Below are 15,246 nucleotides of genomic sequence, written 5' to 3'. Positions count from 1 at the left end.
ATCTTGATTTTCTGTCAAATATCTCAACAAAAAATATTTCATAACAAAACTGTACTCAGTTGGTATCTAATTACTTCGTAAGAATTAAGCGTTTTTTTAAATTCTGCTCATGGCAGTAAAACAACAATGTTAAAAATTTGCATAAAAATCAGCAAAATAGCTGAAAACCTCGAAATTAGCATAAAACTCATTATAATAACCAGAAACCTTACCAAACCTCTATCAATTTGGGGATTTTCAGCTGTTTGAGCCTAAACACAAGCATGGGCAAAATGTGTGTACAATAGTTAACTCACTGAACTGGAGAATTTTAATTATCAATGAATTACGAATTTGATATTTTAGCTTTTTTAATGTTGTGCAAATATGAGCATTTTTCATGATGTTTGTGATTTTATATCGGTTTTTTTATAAAGCTAAAATGTCCAATGAAGATATCCAAAAACTATCTCAACTGATTCTTTTTTTGGCAGCATTTTGAGAAAACTTAAATTGTTTTAGATTTTTTTGCATTCAAAGTCAAAGAGGAAAGGTTTTTCTAGAAGCTATATTGTCTGTGTTGTTTTGATCGACCGATCGTGTTTCATACAGACTTTTGCACATTTTAGCTTTTTAAGCATTTGAGATCAGCTTTTTATTTTAACTTGGTCACGTTAATGAGCACCCATGCTTGACACATCGAAATATAAGGTATATTGACATTTGCGACACTTCTTTTGTTTGTAACTGTTATGGCTGAGCGCTATCATTAAAAGCAAGATTTGTTTTTATAAGCAGACAATAGCTAGAAATACCAAAGTAACGTTTTTGATTGTTCCCTTTTTCTCTTTGCTTCAGTTATGTTCTAAAATCGTTGCTATAAGTTTTTTTTGAACTTTTCTTTACCATATTTTAACAAAGCTGCCATGAGCTGCTTGATCAAATTTTATCAGTTCGCAACTCCTGAGCGTTTATGTCAATTTATCCTGTTGTTATAGCATATATTGCAGGGTTTGTCATTCATTCCCATTTTGTCGAGGAAACGGCGCAAATGTCGAGTTAATTCGCTCTTTGTTTGTCTTTTTGTTTTGCTTGTATGTTTGTTTTGTTGTTTGTAATTCATTAATAATGAACTGGGGAGCAAATGGGAAAATTATATGGAGGTAATAAACAAAACGAGCAATTGAAAAACAACAACGACTCAATCTCACAAACAAAGAAATTGAGGAAAGAGCGGGGAACGGGAATGAGAGAAAATTAAGGAGAGGGGAGGGTCGAAAGCGAAGGAGGATCGAGTGTGAACAAATAAACAAAAACAAATAAACAGAGGGAGGGGGCACGGCGGATAACAAACAATGGCAAAATATGTTGGGGTTTTGCAATAATCATCGTGTTTGTGAATGTATCGATGAATGTTTATGTATAGATGGTGTAGACTAGGCAGGAAACTCGTGAGGGGCAGGGAGGGGAAACTAAGAGAATGGTACTATTTAATTAGTTGCAATTGAACATAGCCACACTGATACTGGAATAATACTATGCAATTACTATTACCACTACTAGACTAGAGTATCTATCCTGTTGGTTTTTGTTTTGTTTTGTTTTTAGATTCAAAAACAACAACTGAAACATAAGCATTCGTTCTTTCGCTTCAAGCTAACAGTTCATTATGACCGCTTGAAAAACTTGTATGGCTGGTTTATTTAAAAAAAAACGTGAGTTCTCACTCTGCCTTTCCCTAATCACTACTAATATTAATCGAACAAATTTTTTATTTCAAATTGTTCTCATTTCCAATTAGCATATAGAGATTTTAATTATTTTATTTTCAAATATCTTAGTTGGTGATAGTACGCTTTGAAGCGTTGTTTAAACATCTGAGGCTGATAATAAAATGTATTCTAATTAAAAAGATGAAATTTTCAGCTATTCTTTTGCTATTTTTTCCTGTTAGCCGCTTTTTGTAGCTGTTTTTGTAATCTTCTTCAATTTTTATAGCATTTGGGTAGTTATTTGCTTTTGCTGCTCTAATGGTTTTGGTGGTCTTTCAAATTGATCGATATTAAATTTTTTAGGCGTGCGTGTTAAAGAAAATGGAGTAATTTTAATCGAATTTTGATCCATTTTCTGTTTTTAAGCTTTTTGTTTATAATTTGATGTCCTTATTTGCCGTCAGTTTTTGTCCACCATTCATTTTAGAGCTCTTCTACTGATCATTGTACCACGAAGTGACATTTCAAGGTGGTACAGCGCAGTTTTCACTGAAATGAAAGATATATTTGTAATTTTTCCGGGTTTTGTAGTTTCCTTTTAATTGCTGTTCAGTGTGTCTCTCTGAAATTTAAAACGATTTGGTGGGTCACTAATCCAACAAAAGTTTGTGAAGAGTTTTTAGATTGGTTGTTTTGTAGTTTTTTTTGTATTTTGTAGTTATTCGTTTGAAAAAAAAAATGATTTTGCTTCTTTTCCTTTACCTGTGTTCGGTTTTCTCTATGTACCGTTTTTGTGGTTTCTATCGGTTTGCACTCGATTATGGAATGAAAACCACTTCTTATTGAACGGTCTTTTCTCAATAGTTGTTCCGGAAGTGTAGTAACTTGGGAAGAAAATCAGCTCTTTAATCAGTTTTTTTTATATTTGTCTTTTGTCATTTTATTTTTACTTTTTTTTTAACATGATTATTGTAATTAAGTGGGAGTTTAACTTTGTTTAACAAGTTGTTGGCTTGAATGTCTGAATGAATATCTACTTCGTATCGGTTTTGGGGTCTTTTTTCTATTTTTTTGCTCAAGATCACATTTTGATGATTTTTGAGAAATCAGTTTTAGGGTGATGTTTTTGGACTGGTCGAAAAATGGATCAAAAAAGCGAGCAACTTTTTTCACTCTGATTTTAATGTGGATTAAAAACGCGTTGCCTGAAAAAAACTTGGTTTCCTTTTTGTGATTTTTGTTCGCGCGGGGAATTTTGTCTTCTGTTGTTACTGTTTTTTCTAATTTTTTGTTTTCTATATGATTTTCCAAATCATTAAAGGGTCAGTTTAAGGTCTAGTTTTTTTAAGTCGATGGATTTTTGGAAAAGTTGTTCGGGAGTTGTATTGGTGCATTTTTCCATTTCGTCGCACAAAGATTTTATTCACTTTGCCTTAATTCGCTGTTTGTTCCACAATTTTCGTGAAACTTTTTTTACTACTCTAAGCTAGTTTCACTTTTCTTTCAATCTGTTTAAACTGCTCCCAATCTGCAGTTGCTTGGCACAATTTTGTAGTATCATGAGAGAAATTATCAAAAACGGTATCAAAAATGGAAATGAGATAATCCAATAAAGCCAATTTTAGATGCCTACAACTTGAATTTTGTTCTTATAGGCCTTAGATACCATCTCTAATGCTTGTTGGTAGGAATGATAGCCCCTCTATCCTCTTTTGAAGAAGAAGGAGTGTTTCCAACTAAGAAATGAAATCGAAATAGTTTGCACTCTTGAAATGTTTTTACATAAAATCAAGTTTTCCTTTTCTTTCAATCCCAATCGGGGTTGTCGGAATCAATGGTGGCTATTTTCCGGCAATCTAGCTGGTATGTTTTCCAGGCTATTGACTGAAAAAATCCCTGTTATGCCACAGAAGCATTAGCAAGCCTAGTATTCGAATTAATCCTCTAATGATTGCTCTAATGACTGCTCTAATGATTGCTAATGATTATTAATGACGAACCAACTGCTTTTTTTTTAATGAATAGACTCTGTGTAAAAAGACATTGTTTTGGTTTTTAAATTTATTCGATTTAGTCAAAGGTCTCTGGTTGTATGGCTTGAGACTGTCGTGTCAATGAATTTCAACTAAATACATTTCAATCAATGATCATTCTTACGCCTATTCAGGAGTTTGTTGTTTTCTGCGCTGCATTTTGGCCGGAATTGTTTTGCCGTTTTTAACTTTTTTTCGTAGACCAGTTTTTCCATTCGCAAAGAAAAATAGATAATTTCAAAACCTCATTGTTAAGAGGGTGCAATAATCTCTAAAAAGGGGTATCTATTCAAAACTGACGGTTGCTCAAACTTCTCGAATCTTCTGAAAACTGATATCTTTCCTACTTGCTTTTCATTAATCAGAAAAGCTCAGGTATACAAGCAGATCTAAAACGCTGTTTTTTCCAGTGCAGCAACGTGATGCATTTTATGTTTCAAGTCACAATGACAAGCACATAATCATGCGAGCCTTGTTGTTTATTTTAACGTTTTTGTCATAGTCCTATATTAAAGAATAATGCCTCTAAAAACGTCCAAAAAATGTAATTATACACAAACAAGTGGCCATTATTTGAGGAAAATTTCAGAAAGTCTCTCAGCAATGGTAAATTCATTAATTTAATTACAAATATAATTTTTCAAGCCTTAGCGTAACATTCCTTTAACTTTTTGCTTTCATTGGAATGCTGGTGGTTTTTGAGCTGTCTCTATTTATTGACAATTTTTACTACTTTCAAAGAACGGTGTCTCGCAGATAGCGAATGTGTGCTATGATTTATGTAAGGTTATCAATTCCACAGATCCGATTATTTCGATGTTTTGCCTGACCTATCTATCATTGATAGTAGTAGTTCACACGTTGTTTGTTTGCAATTAAGCTCAGGTAGCAATTTTAACTATCTGGTGCATGTGTATGGGTAAACCGCACATTGATTGCTCAAGCGGGCGGTCGCCACCAAAACCCCGATAGTTCGTCACCTGTTCCTTAATTTGTGGGGTCTGAACAAATAGTTTAATCACGTTTGAGCTTCTCTACCACCGGCCGCATTCAAAAAGTGCAACTAAGTTGCTATCTGTAGTAAACATTTAGTTTGTTTGGGCGCTGTGCGGTTTGCTGCGTTTTGCAACCTCTTTGCTTGTTGGATAAACATGAAAGCGAGGTTAGTTAACATAGTAGTAATGATAAGTTAGTTATGGTGTTGGTATTAAGAAATAATATAATTAATAACTTTGTTTATATTTTATATCATGAATGAATGTAACTATTTCGTATGTTGTATTTCGTAGTTTGTATCTTATCTCTGCTTGGTCATTCCCCCTCCTACTCTTCGCATTTCATAGATCGATCTATCTCGATCTCTCTCCCGAAGATAAACAACAATTTGTTTGCTCCCTTCGCGTTCCGCTCGCGCGCTCTCTCATTCTCTCTCGCCCCCTCTCGACTCTTCAATCGGAGCTACCTATACACTGCAGTAGTAATGATTCAGATTTGATCACCTTTATCTTGATTCCATTCATAAATATTGACTTGTTGTTCCCCCGCCTTTAGGCGCGCTTTCGAGCCATCGCTTCGACTAGTTGATCTATTCAAGTTATCTCTCTATGAACTTTGTTTTTATAAAGTGGACCAAAGCGCTTTGTTGAGACTTGTGTTTGAGGATTGAAAATATAGTTTGTAAATTGGAGATACTGAATTAATCCTATCGGAGAATCAACAAAACATTTGATCTGCCTCCGAGTTTCAAAATAAGTGATTCTTTAGCCTAGTTAAATTTGCAAATTTTAAAGGTAAGCAAAATCAGCATACAGTTTAACTGATACTGGGTTTTATAAAAATATATTTTCTTTTCGGCGAGCACTATTATTTTATCGTTCTAGTATAATTAAATGTTGACGGATACATTCTACGAGAAAAGTATTTCAGTAGTATTGTCAAGCCTTTTATTTTTTCTATTCCATGAAATAGAAACATTATTTCTTAAACAATTGCTATTAGGGTCTCTTGGTCTGATGATCTTGTGGAAAATAATCTCAGTAAAACATGGTTTTTTTGAAATTATTTTTTTAGTTATCACTAAGTGAGCTTTTGGTCATGTATTGAGAGTTAGCTGAGCTGAACGCCCCGTGCCGATTACATTTTCTGAAATATTTTTTAACCACAATTTATGACGTTACAGTTTAAACTTTCGAAAGCAAACGATTTTCACATTGGAGATATTACTGCTTTTCGAAATTTAAAAGTTTTATTAAAATGACCTGCAGTTAAGATCAGTATTGTAAGTGTCACAACATGAGATGCAAAAACCAGGAATTTGATTTGATGGTGTCCTGCTCTCTCAAAAAATGTTAAAACGTTTTGAAATTTTTGATTTTCTTTGATCTGATTTTTTTTGGTCGGATACATTAGATTTGGTTTCAAATAAGCACTTTTTGACGTCAGGATCCTACCCAGGTCGTGATGTTTAGATTGAAGTGACGTCTGATGAAATCATTTTTGAGCGAGCACTTGCGCACAGTGAGCTCGAAATACATAGTCTGAAAAAGTTGTCGAGCCAACAATAGTCTGGGCAAAGCTCTGGAACATGTCTGATCAGTGGCCGTTTCGAGCGCACTCTAGTCTGATCAGAACAGATTTCAAGCGCGGTTGTGAAATTTTGTACTTTATTACTCAGAGATGTTGCGTCTGCCAACAATACACATCAGGTTCTGATCAGAGACTGGTTTAGAATCTGATGGTGGTGATCAGAACCAAGGAGTCCAGCTGAAAACAATTTTAGGTCCCCTTTAGAGGTTATTTTGCAAAACTGTAGATCAAAACTTTTTATGGATAGCCGTCTAAGCTCATCTATTGATTCAGAAACTTGCACCAATGGCATGATAAACATTATTTTTTTATTATTTGGATTTTCTTGTCATTGGCAATACTCTTAGAATTTGCTTTTCCTTAGTTGAATATAATGCTGAAAATGCAAATTTTTGAAACGAATTTATTAAGCGATATTAAGAGATCTGTTCTTGTTTGAAACCGTTCTCTGATCAGACTATTTGGAGCTCAATTAAATCTAATCCGAGGTGATTTCGATGGCACTTGAGTCTGGTCAGAGGCCATTTTGAGCGCATGATAGTCTGATCAGATGTATCTTTGGTCTGGGAAGTCACATTTGTCATTGACGGCCTGATCAGAGGCAAATCAGGTCTGGATCTCAACCTGGGTATCGTTCTGATGTCAGTTTTTTGTGCGGCAGATTGATTCGGCATCTTGTGCAAATTTTTCTAAGCGTAATTACTTGATTGCTGTTTTCAAAATGCATTTCAATTGATTTTATCTGCATAATCTGATTAACAGTAGCTTATTGTAGCATTTTTTAAATGTATCATTTAGCTAATGTTTGCGTACTATTACTAATTATTCTCGAATGAGAAGCATTTATTGTAAAAGTGTCTTTTTTTCTGCAAAATTGTCACTTGACAGTTCTTGCGCGTTTCTTCTAGAATAATCTTTGACTTCTCAAGTGACTTTTTTTACGCACTTCTTGATTTTTGAGTGATTTCAAGTGCTCTCACTGCGAAATGTAGTTTGTTGTTCAAATAAAATTGATTGTCAGAGGACGATGAGAAGGCCCTGATAGCCGAGTGGGTAATGCCTCTATCGAGGTGGAGGAATCGGACTCAAGAGGTGGTTCGAATCCTACCATTGTTCATCTTTTTCCCCCATAAAGAAGATTTTATGTCCCGCCTGTCATTCGAGAGCAATTTTTCCGACATTAGTCGTTTTATGTTCTTCTTTGCAACATTTGAATAGAAACTATAGCAAAAATATGTATGAACAAGTTGCATGTCGTGTATTTAAGATATATGGTTAAGCGCATCCGATATTTTAAAACCAAGGGATAAAAATTTTCAATTTTCAGAAGTTAGCCAAATGTTTGAATGGTCATAGTAGGGTACCAAAATGCGATGCTTGTAAAGTGAGTTTTTAGCTATTACTTCAAAATTGTCTTTGATTTTTTCTAACATTGAATAGTTTTTCTGTATTGGGTTAAATGGCTTATGTCCATCTTTCTTCTGAGGCCAGAGTTTGGAAATTTTATGGAGCTGTCTAATTTTAGAGAAATAAGGAAATATGCTATTGTCACAAGTAATTTTGTGGTCCTTGTATAATTCTCTATCCTTTTGAAGCATGTTTGTGGGTATCGCTTCTGTGGATCTTTGTTTTTTTCTCGCTGCCTGGTCGAAGTTTCTGTTGCGCCTGAAGGTTGTTCCGTTCCACCTTTTGTTACTAAATTCTCTTCGGTCAACTTAGAAATGGCATTTCTGTATTTTCTATACTGGAGACGACGACAAGTATTCTCATTCGGTGTCGCCTAATTTGTGACGCAATCAACGCCGTCTTGCAAATTTTGAGCATTGCAAAGCATAGAACTTCATAAACATGAGCATTGCAAAACATAGAACTTCATAAACATAGAACGTTATTTACTCGAATTAATAAAAACAACATTGTTGATGCGTCATATTGTCTAATTAAGTGTTCGTAAATCTATTTGGCAATTTCACTTATCAATTTACTGTTGTATCAGCAAATAAGTTTATTTTGTTGCATTGAAAAGTTGGGAAAAATGCTAATTTTTCCACAGAGAAGAGAAAACAAATTGGAGAGGGGCGCCTATTAGAAATGGAAATAATTTGGTGGCATTTTTTTTTTAAATAAATGTAAACATTTGAGTAATATGTAATAATAATAATTCATTAGTTAGCATCGGGATTAGTTTGAGCAGTAGCAGATGTTAAATGTGAACATTGTGAAGGAATCTCACATTGTTTATGTTTACTCTTGTTTTCTCCCTCTTCAGCCAAACAAGAAAAGACAAAAGATTAAACAACAACCAAACTAGACTGACGAAACAGAAACACAGAAAGCAGAATGACAATAAAATAAGCGTAATAATAACAATAAAAACAAAACAAAACAACAAATGTTCACAACATTGCTTTTAAAAACTCCCACTAGCAAAATACGGTTCTCAACTTAAGAACTATCGATCGTTCTAACAAATTGTGCTCTATAACTTATCAACTAATCTACTAAATTTTGTTTATTGTTTTGCATTCTGTGCGTAAAACTTTCCCTGATTAATTTTCGCTCCATAAATTGTCAATAATTTGTTATAGTTTGTTATTCTGTTCTCTTTTGCATTAAAAATTGCGTTCGTTTATTTGTCTCCGTCGAAATTTTATATCGAGTTTTGTTTGACTTTGCAGTAATAACAAAGTTAAACTTCATAAAAATAAGCCACTTGTTTGTCTTTATTTATTAGTTGCCCTTAAACTTTCCATTTTTGCCAAATTGTGTAATTCCACAAATCAATATTCTAGTTCAAAACTGGTTTATTTGAAGCTGAGCCAGCCGGTTTCGAAACCCAAACTTTGTTTACAATTTTGCCTATGGAAGGAAAACTTGTAAATAAAACCCTGAGAGAATTTGCTGATTGCATTTTTATGCTTTCAACCATTAACAACGTGAGTTATAAATACGAAGTGGATTTGAAGCCTGTTTTTAGCCATAAAATTATAACAATTTTTATCAAGTGTATTGCTGCTGGTTGTTAGAATTTGTTTATTTCCAATTTGTAAATGGTAGCTTATTAATTCCTTTAGCTGAAGGTTCATTCACAATTTTTGAAGTCGGTAAGTTGGGCTTTCAAGTACGTTTAGATCAAGCTACGAGACCTTAACAAGTTGTTTACGCAGGGTTCATTAAGTACTTAATTAGCGGGCTTTTGAGCATCAATTAGATTTACCCGCTCATTTTTAAATGACACTTTGTGTGTTGTGTGTTTAGGATCTTGGATGAGTAATTGTAAAAATCTGCGCAGCTGAGAAAACGATCGAAGGAAAAAGGTGTGAATTAAAATCAGTTCACTCGTTTATTTTGCATGTCGTATGTTGCATCGAAACAACAAATAAACAGATTTATTGAACAATTTATTCAACTCTTGCAAAAAGTGTTTGTTCATTGTCAACATTGAGACGAAGCCCATATCTAGCGTAAACAAATCTCGCATAAACAAACTGACAAACAAACAACGTGCGCACGCAAATTGGGGCTTCGCAGCAAACAAACAGCCTTTGGATATTCCAGTTCTGCAACTATTTCATTAATTTACCCCGGAAAAGGTATTTGAATAAATCTTATTCAACTGCCGCTACCCAAAGAAGAGGGTTGTGACTTTTATCCAATCAGATTCCCCAATTGTTTCCCACATCACCTGGCCAACTATTCCATTGACTACATTTTAGTTAACAGCGTTGCTGGAGTTAAAATTCTTCACAAACATTGTTCGCCCTTTAAATTATTCAATATTTTGGATGAAAGTGAAGTTTATCTTATCGATTTTGCTCATTTAAAACAATTCCTTGTCAAAATTTGTCAAAATTATACAATTTACTTGAGCAAAAATTTGAAAATTGTGGATACGGAAATATCTGTGGATATTTACTGTTCTAATTGGTTAGTTGTTTGTTATTATTTGTTTGGAAGTTGAAAAGGAGTGAAACCGCTATGCAAAACACTCCAATGGATTTCGCAGCTTGCGCGGCGGCTGCTCTAGCTGCGAACACAGCACCAATAAACCTGTTCCAACAACAACTACTGCACCAACTGCACGTCAATCAACGACACTTGTTCCAGCAACAAATAAACAACAGCTCTAAACAAAACAGCCCCACTGCAACTTCTACCAACACTCTGACTTCCCCGAGTTTCACGACTCAACAGCAACAGTCACTTGGAATGACAAACTCTGCTTCTGTGACGTCATCCAGTGCCGCCTCGTCCCCTGTTGTGGCCGCCAGCAGTATCGATAGCATTTTCGGTAAGTTGCAAAGTTAACTCAATTGTCTCTCCCCCCCCCCCCCCTTGTCGGCCTTTGAGGTTTAACTTATCATTAAGTCTTTTGCTCAAACTACAAAATGTCTAAGGAAAAGGGTTTATCCCCTAAAAGTTTTGCTAAGCAATAATTTTCCGGATTCGCGGCAGACCCACATGCCAAATTTTACGGAATCGCCGATTTTTGGGAACAATTTTTGATATAGGAAACTATTTGGTACCCTGGATTCTTTCTTTAAAAATATTGTATACATTGGGCCACTGTATCTCTGAACGGACGTGTCTTAAGGCTGAGCATTTTGTCCATAATTTGTGCTTCGTGATTTTCCAATTGTTGTTACTTAACCAATGCATTAAAAGATATCACCCTTAGTGCTCTCATAGACTTATTATAATTTTTGTCTTATCATTATAAAATCATGGAATCAAAATAAAATGATCAGATAAATTACGGCTAATTTTTTTCTCACATCTGAATCTGTATTTCGGGTTTGAGTGATGACATAATCGTTTTCTGATTCTTTTTCGGATTACAATTTTTTGATTTTTTAAAGGTAAGAGTGATAAGAATGTTTTCCCGGATTTTATTGTGAACTCGACCACTTGACCTCTTCTGTAGCCCACACATAATAATGCCTCCAAACTTATGCTGTTTTTGGTGTCAACGAAACTGTCTCTGATCAGACATTGGAAGTGATCTGTATACTGAGACTAATCCTTAAAAAATTAGCCCTTCTTATTTGACAGCCCCCAGATTGTAGGTCAGATTGTTTTTTGTGCGTCCATAGTTCATATATATTTGTGTATTATTGCGGCGTAATTTTGGAATCAGTAAGTTTTTAGACAAAAAATTATTTTTATTTTCAAATACACTAAGTTGACAAGTTACAGTAAGCGTGGTCAATCCTTTTGTAAATAGTTAAAGCCTAACAAAAGTTTGAATCCTTTTGAAGTTGATATTTTTGTTTGCAATGAAACTAAATTGCAGGTGGTCTTGGCAATGGACATCCATTTGGGAAAACAGCAATAGGGGGAGGATTGAGTCTGGGCACAGGAGGTGCAGTTGCAGCAGGTGCTCTTATGTTCCCACAACAACAACAACAACACCCATTTATACCAACTGACCTCATGCTGCCTCCCATGGCCCTGTTGCACCCCAAATTGGCCCAACCGCCAGCATCGTAAGTCTTGCAGTTCTCCTCTTTTATTAAGAAAAATTAACTGATCCATTTTTTTCCTTGCTTTTCCTTGGGATACTTGTTATGATTTATTTCCCATTTTTTACGTATTTATCATGCAGTAAATTCCATGCCAGCACTATAGGTATCTGTCTTCTGAAATAGTTGCAGTCATGTCCATGGCTTTTGAAATTGGCTTTTGAAATTTCATCTTGAACGACTTCGTGAATAAATCTTGAAAGGGGATATTTCTTTGCCTTTTGGTTTGTAAGTTTGTTTCCAAAAGCTCTTGTGAATAAAGTAATACTTGTTATGCATTACAGTGGTATGTAAAAATGGACATTCAATATGTATGGATAGTCCAGTTTTTCCAGGGATATTGACTGTTCCGAATTTCTCAGAACCTAAATTATGTCAAGGGATCATTCTATCGCGATCTCTTTATTCAAGAATTTAACCAATTTTGAAGAACATATGCTGTTATGTGAAGTCTGTGTTTGTTTGTCAAGGAAACCTTCTGTTCAAATTGTCATTCATTTCTGTTTACAAGCTTTATATTGAGTCCTCATATTTGTGTACTTATTTTGAATTAGCAGTATGTTGTTGAAAACAAATAAACAAGCTCTGTCTGTTGATTATTTTTTCTTCAATTTGATTTGCGCTGTATATAATAATAATGGAGCATATGCATGGTGGGTTGGGGGGGGGGGGTGCAAGAGGAGGAAAGGGTGGCTGGTGGGTAATGAAGCAAACAAAAACAACAATAACAAAAAAGAAGCAGCGTAAATAACATTAATAAAATAACAAGAGGAGGCCTAATGAGCTCATCAACACAACAAAACAACAAACATACACAAATCAACACCTTACTTGGAATAATTTTGCCACCTCTCTTACCTTAAATGAGTAATACAGTAAAAAATCTAATCAACTTTTCATTCTCTAGCAGTAATCTAAGCAATTTTTCGCAAAAAAACAATAGCACATCAGTATTATGCGTTGCTGAAGTCTCGAACAGCGTCTATTAGATTTCAAATCCAAATTATTTCAAAATTGGATTGCGAAGTCATGTATAGATTTGTGACAGCTGTTTGTTTATACAAATTCATAGAAAGGGTTGTTTAGGGTCACAAATTCATAGAAAGGGTCTCTTTCAAATTTGTTTAGGGTCACTATGGTATCAGATGTAAAGATTTGATGTGATAGAAATAGAAATGTAATTGTTATGTCATGTCAATTGATTTCTTATAACTCATTTTTATACTTTTTAAACAAACAAAATCTACTGAAGTCTGAAAACGCAGTTGTTCAATTTTTTTAATGATTGCGATTCGATTAAATTAATTTGTACCAGTACTGCTGAATGTCAAAAAATGGTATAGTCTGACTATAGTCTACAACAGAATAATCAAAATCGCCCTAAGCTGTCGTGTAGTTCTCAAACTTTGAATGATATCTCAGTAGTTGTAAAAAAATAACAATGAAAGAAAATCATTTGTTCTACAAATCACTGAGGACCTGCTCATATTCATACTAACTGCGCTTTTCTGTTTGCAGTCTATCTGTACCCATTCCTTGCAATAATCAAGTTATTGCCTCAAAACTCAAAAAAGAATCTTTTTTTATTTTTCAATATTTAATTGCCCCCGAACAAAGTTTGAAGCCATTATTGTAAACTTGTTTTTAATGCAAAATTTCTGCTTGACCGTTTTTGTGCACTCTTTCTAGAAGATCCTTTCATTCTCGAGTATTTTGGTAATTGCGTTGGAATGAGAAGCAATTATTGTAAACGTGTGTGTCTTTTTTATGCAAAATGGTCACTTGACCGTTCTTGCGCTTTCCTTCTAGAATAATCTTTGACTTCTCAAATGACTTTTTTATGCACTTCTTGATTTTTGAGTGATTTCAATTGCTCGCACTCCGAAATAAGGTTTGTTGCTCAAACAAAACCGATTGTAAGAGAAATGAGGAGCAGGTCCTGATAGCCGAGTGGTTACTGCCGATGTCGAGGTGAAGGAATCGGACTCAGGAGGTCGGGAATCGAACCCTACCTTTGTCTGATTGATGTTTTTGCACCCACAATGAAAAATTCGCGTGATTCGATAACAGTTTTTCCAACGTTAGTCGGTTTATGTTTCAAGTTTGAACTTTTGGCTTTTGTATGATTTAATTTTCTCTCATTCAGAAATTAAATCTGTTGCGAAAATAGAAGCGATTGTAATCGAGTAGATTTCAAAAAATGTAAGTCGGCAGTGAAGGTCACAGACTGTGATCCAGAGATTGGGGGTTCGAACAACTCACGTGTCAGTATTCTTTAACCCATAAGTTCTCCAGGCTACACCACGCCTGTCGGTCGAAAAAGAATTGTTCCGATCCGTATTTATTTTATAATTTTTCACGAAAAAGGGATATATCATGTTCATCGTGCTTAACCATATTAACTTTGCTAGGAAGCTGTATACTGGAAAACAATTTCTCTTGAATTTCTCTCATTCATCTGTGTGAAATATGACACTGAAAAAAATTTCTTCGAAATATGCTCATTTTGATTTTTCAAACTTTTTGAAATCTGCCTACACAAATTTCAAATTTCCATTCCAGAAAATGGTTCTCTCGTGAAGTCACTCTGCTAGAAGAGACTGCTAAATATAGATTTGAATGCATCTTATAGAAAACCTTAGAGAATGGCAAAATAACCCTCATTAAATGTCTGGATATTGTTTGTGGTTGTTTTTTGTTGCTTGTTTGTTCCCCACTGGAGCAGCAGCAGTCTATTGGGGGCGGGCAGTGCGTGTGGCGACAGGCGATTGAGAATGGAGCCCCAGTGTTGTTTTTGGGCAAATTGAACTTATTTGCTCATCAAACACGCTTCAACTTTCCCTGTTTTTTGCCATTAATGACTTCTTGAGTAGTAGCCAACAAATAATAATGAAGTCAAGTGAATTCTAGTTATTATTTTGATTTCTTTGTCTCTGTATTATTTTCCTTTCATTCTCCCTTTCTGCTCTACCCATTTCAATTGGGAAAAGGAGGATGTGATATTGTTGCTCGTAGGCCCAAATAAACTAACAAACTTCTCTTCTCTGTGTCTTATTGTCTTGTCTTGTCCTGCTAATGACCCCGCTCCAATTTGGTCTGCCTGGATGCCAATGAACTGACCAAACCCCCTTCATATGCACAAAGTATGATGAGGTTCGGAGCTTTATAAAAACTGGAAGGAAAGCAAATTCAGTTGATTCTGAGAATTAAAAATTCGGAGTTTTTTTTTTAAAAAAAAGGAACATTCAAATTTCTGAATTTGAGAACCTTGGAGCACAAACTATTGAAATTATGTTGAGTTTGTATTTAAATTTGTGATTCTGTTTATTAATTTGAGTTTTTGGCCCAGTGATATGATATCTATAAAATTTTATTCACTGAACTGCAATCAAATTTTTTTAAACAAAAAATTAG

General features: G+C 34.7%; 1 protein-coding gene across 4 annotated transcripts in view; it reads left to right on the top strand.

Annotated features, from left to right (window-relative positions):
• LOC142342610 (uncharacterized) overlaps positions 1-15,246 on the top strand; it is a 73,762-nt gene that overhangs the window by 43,446 nt on the left and 15,070 nt on the right. For 3 of the 4 annotated variants that reach the window (XM_075394022.1, XM_075394039.1, XM_075394047.1), the window contains 2 exons: positions 9,569-10,601; positions 11,604-11,796. In XM_075394022.1, the coding sequence (XP_075250137.1) occupies positions 10,289-10,601; positions 11,604-11,796 (506 nt within the window). In that variant the 5' untranslated portion in view covers positions 9,569-10,288. Of the gene's footprint in view, positions 1-5,388; positions 5,515-9,568; positions 10,602-11,603; positions 11,797-15,246 lie in introns of those variants that run through there. The other variant, XM_075394031.1, reaches the window with a different exon arrangement.

Source organism: Convolutriloba macropyga, chromosome 1, assembly GCF_964194025.1.
Source record: "Convolutriloba macropyga chromosome 1, txConMacr16.3, whole genome shotgun sequence".
Lineage (NCBI taxonomy): Eukaryota > Metazoa > Xenacoelomorpha > Acoela > Convolutidae > Convolutriloba > Convolutriloba macropyga.
Note: the sequence above shows the minus strand (reverse complement) of the source record. Positions and strands in the feature narration are given on the sequence as shown.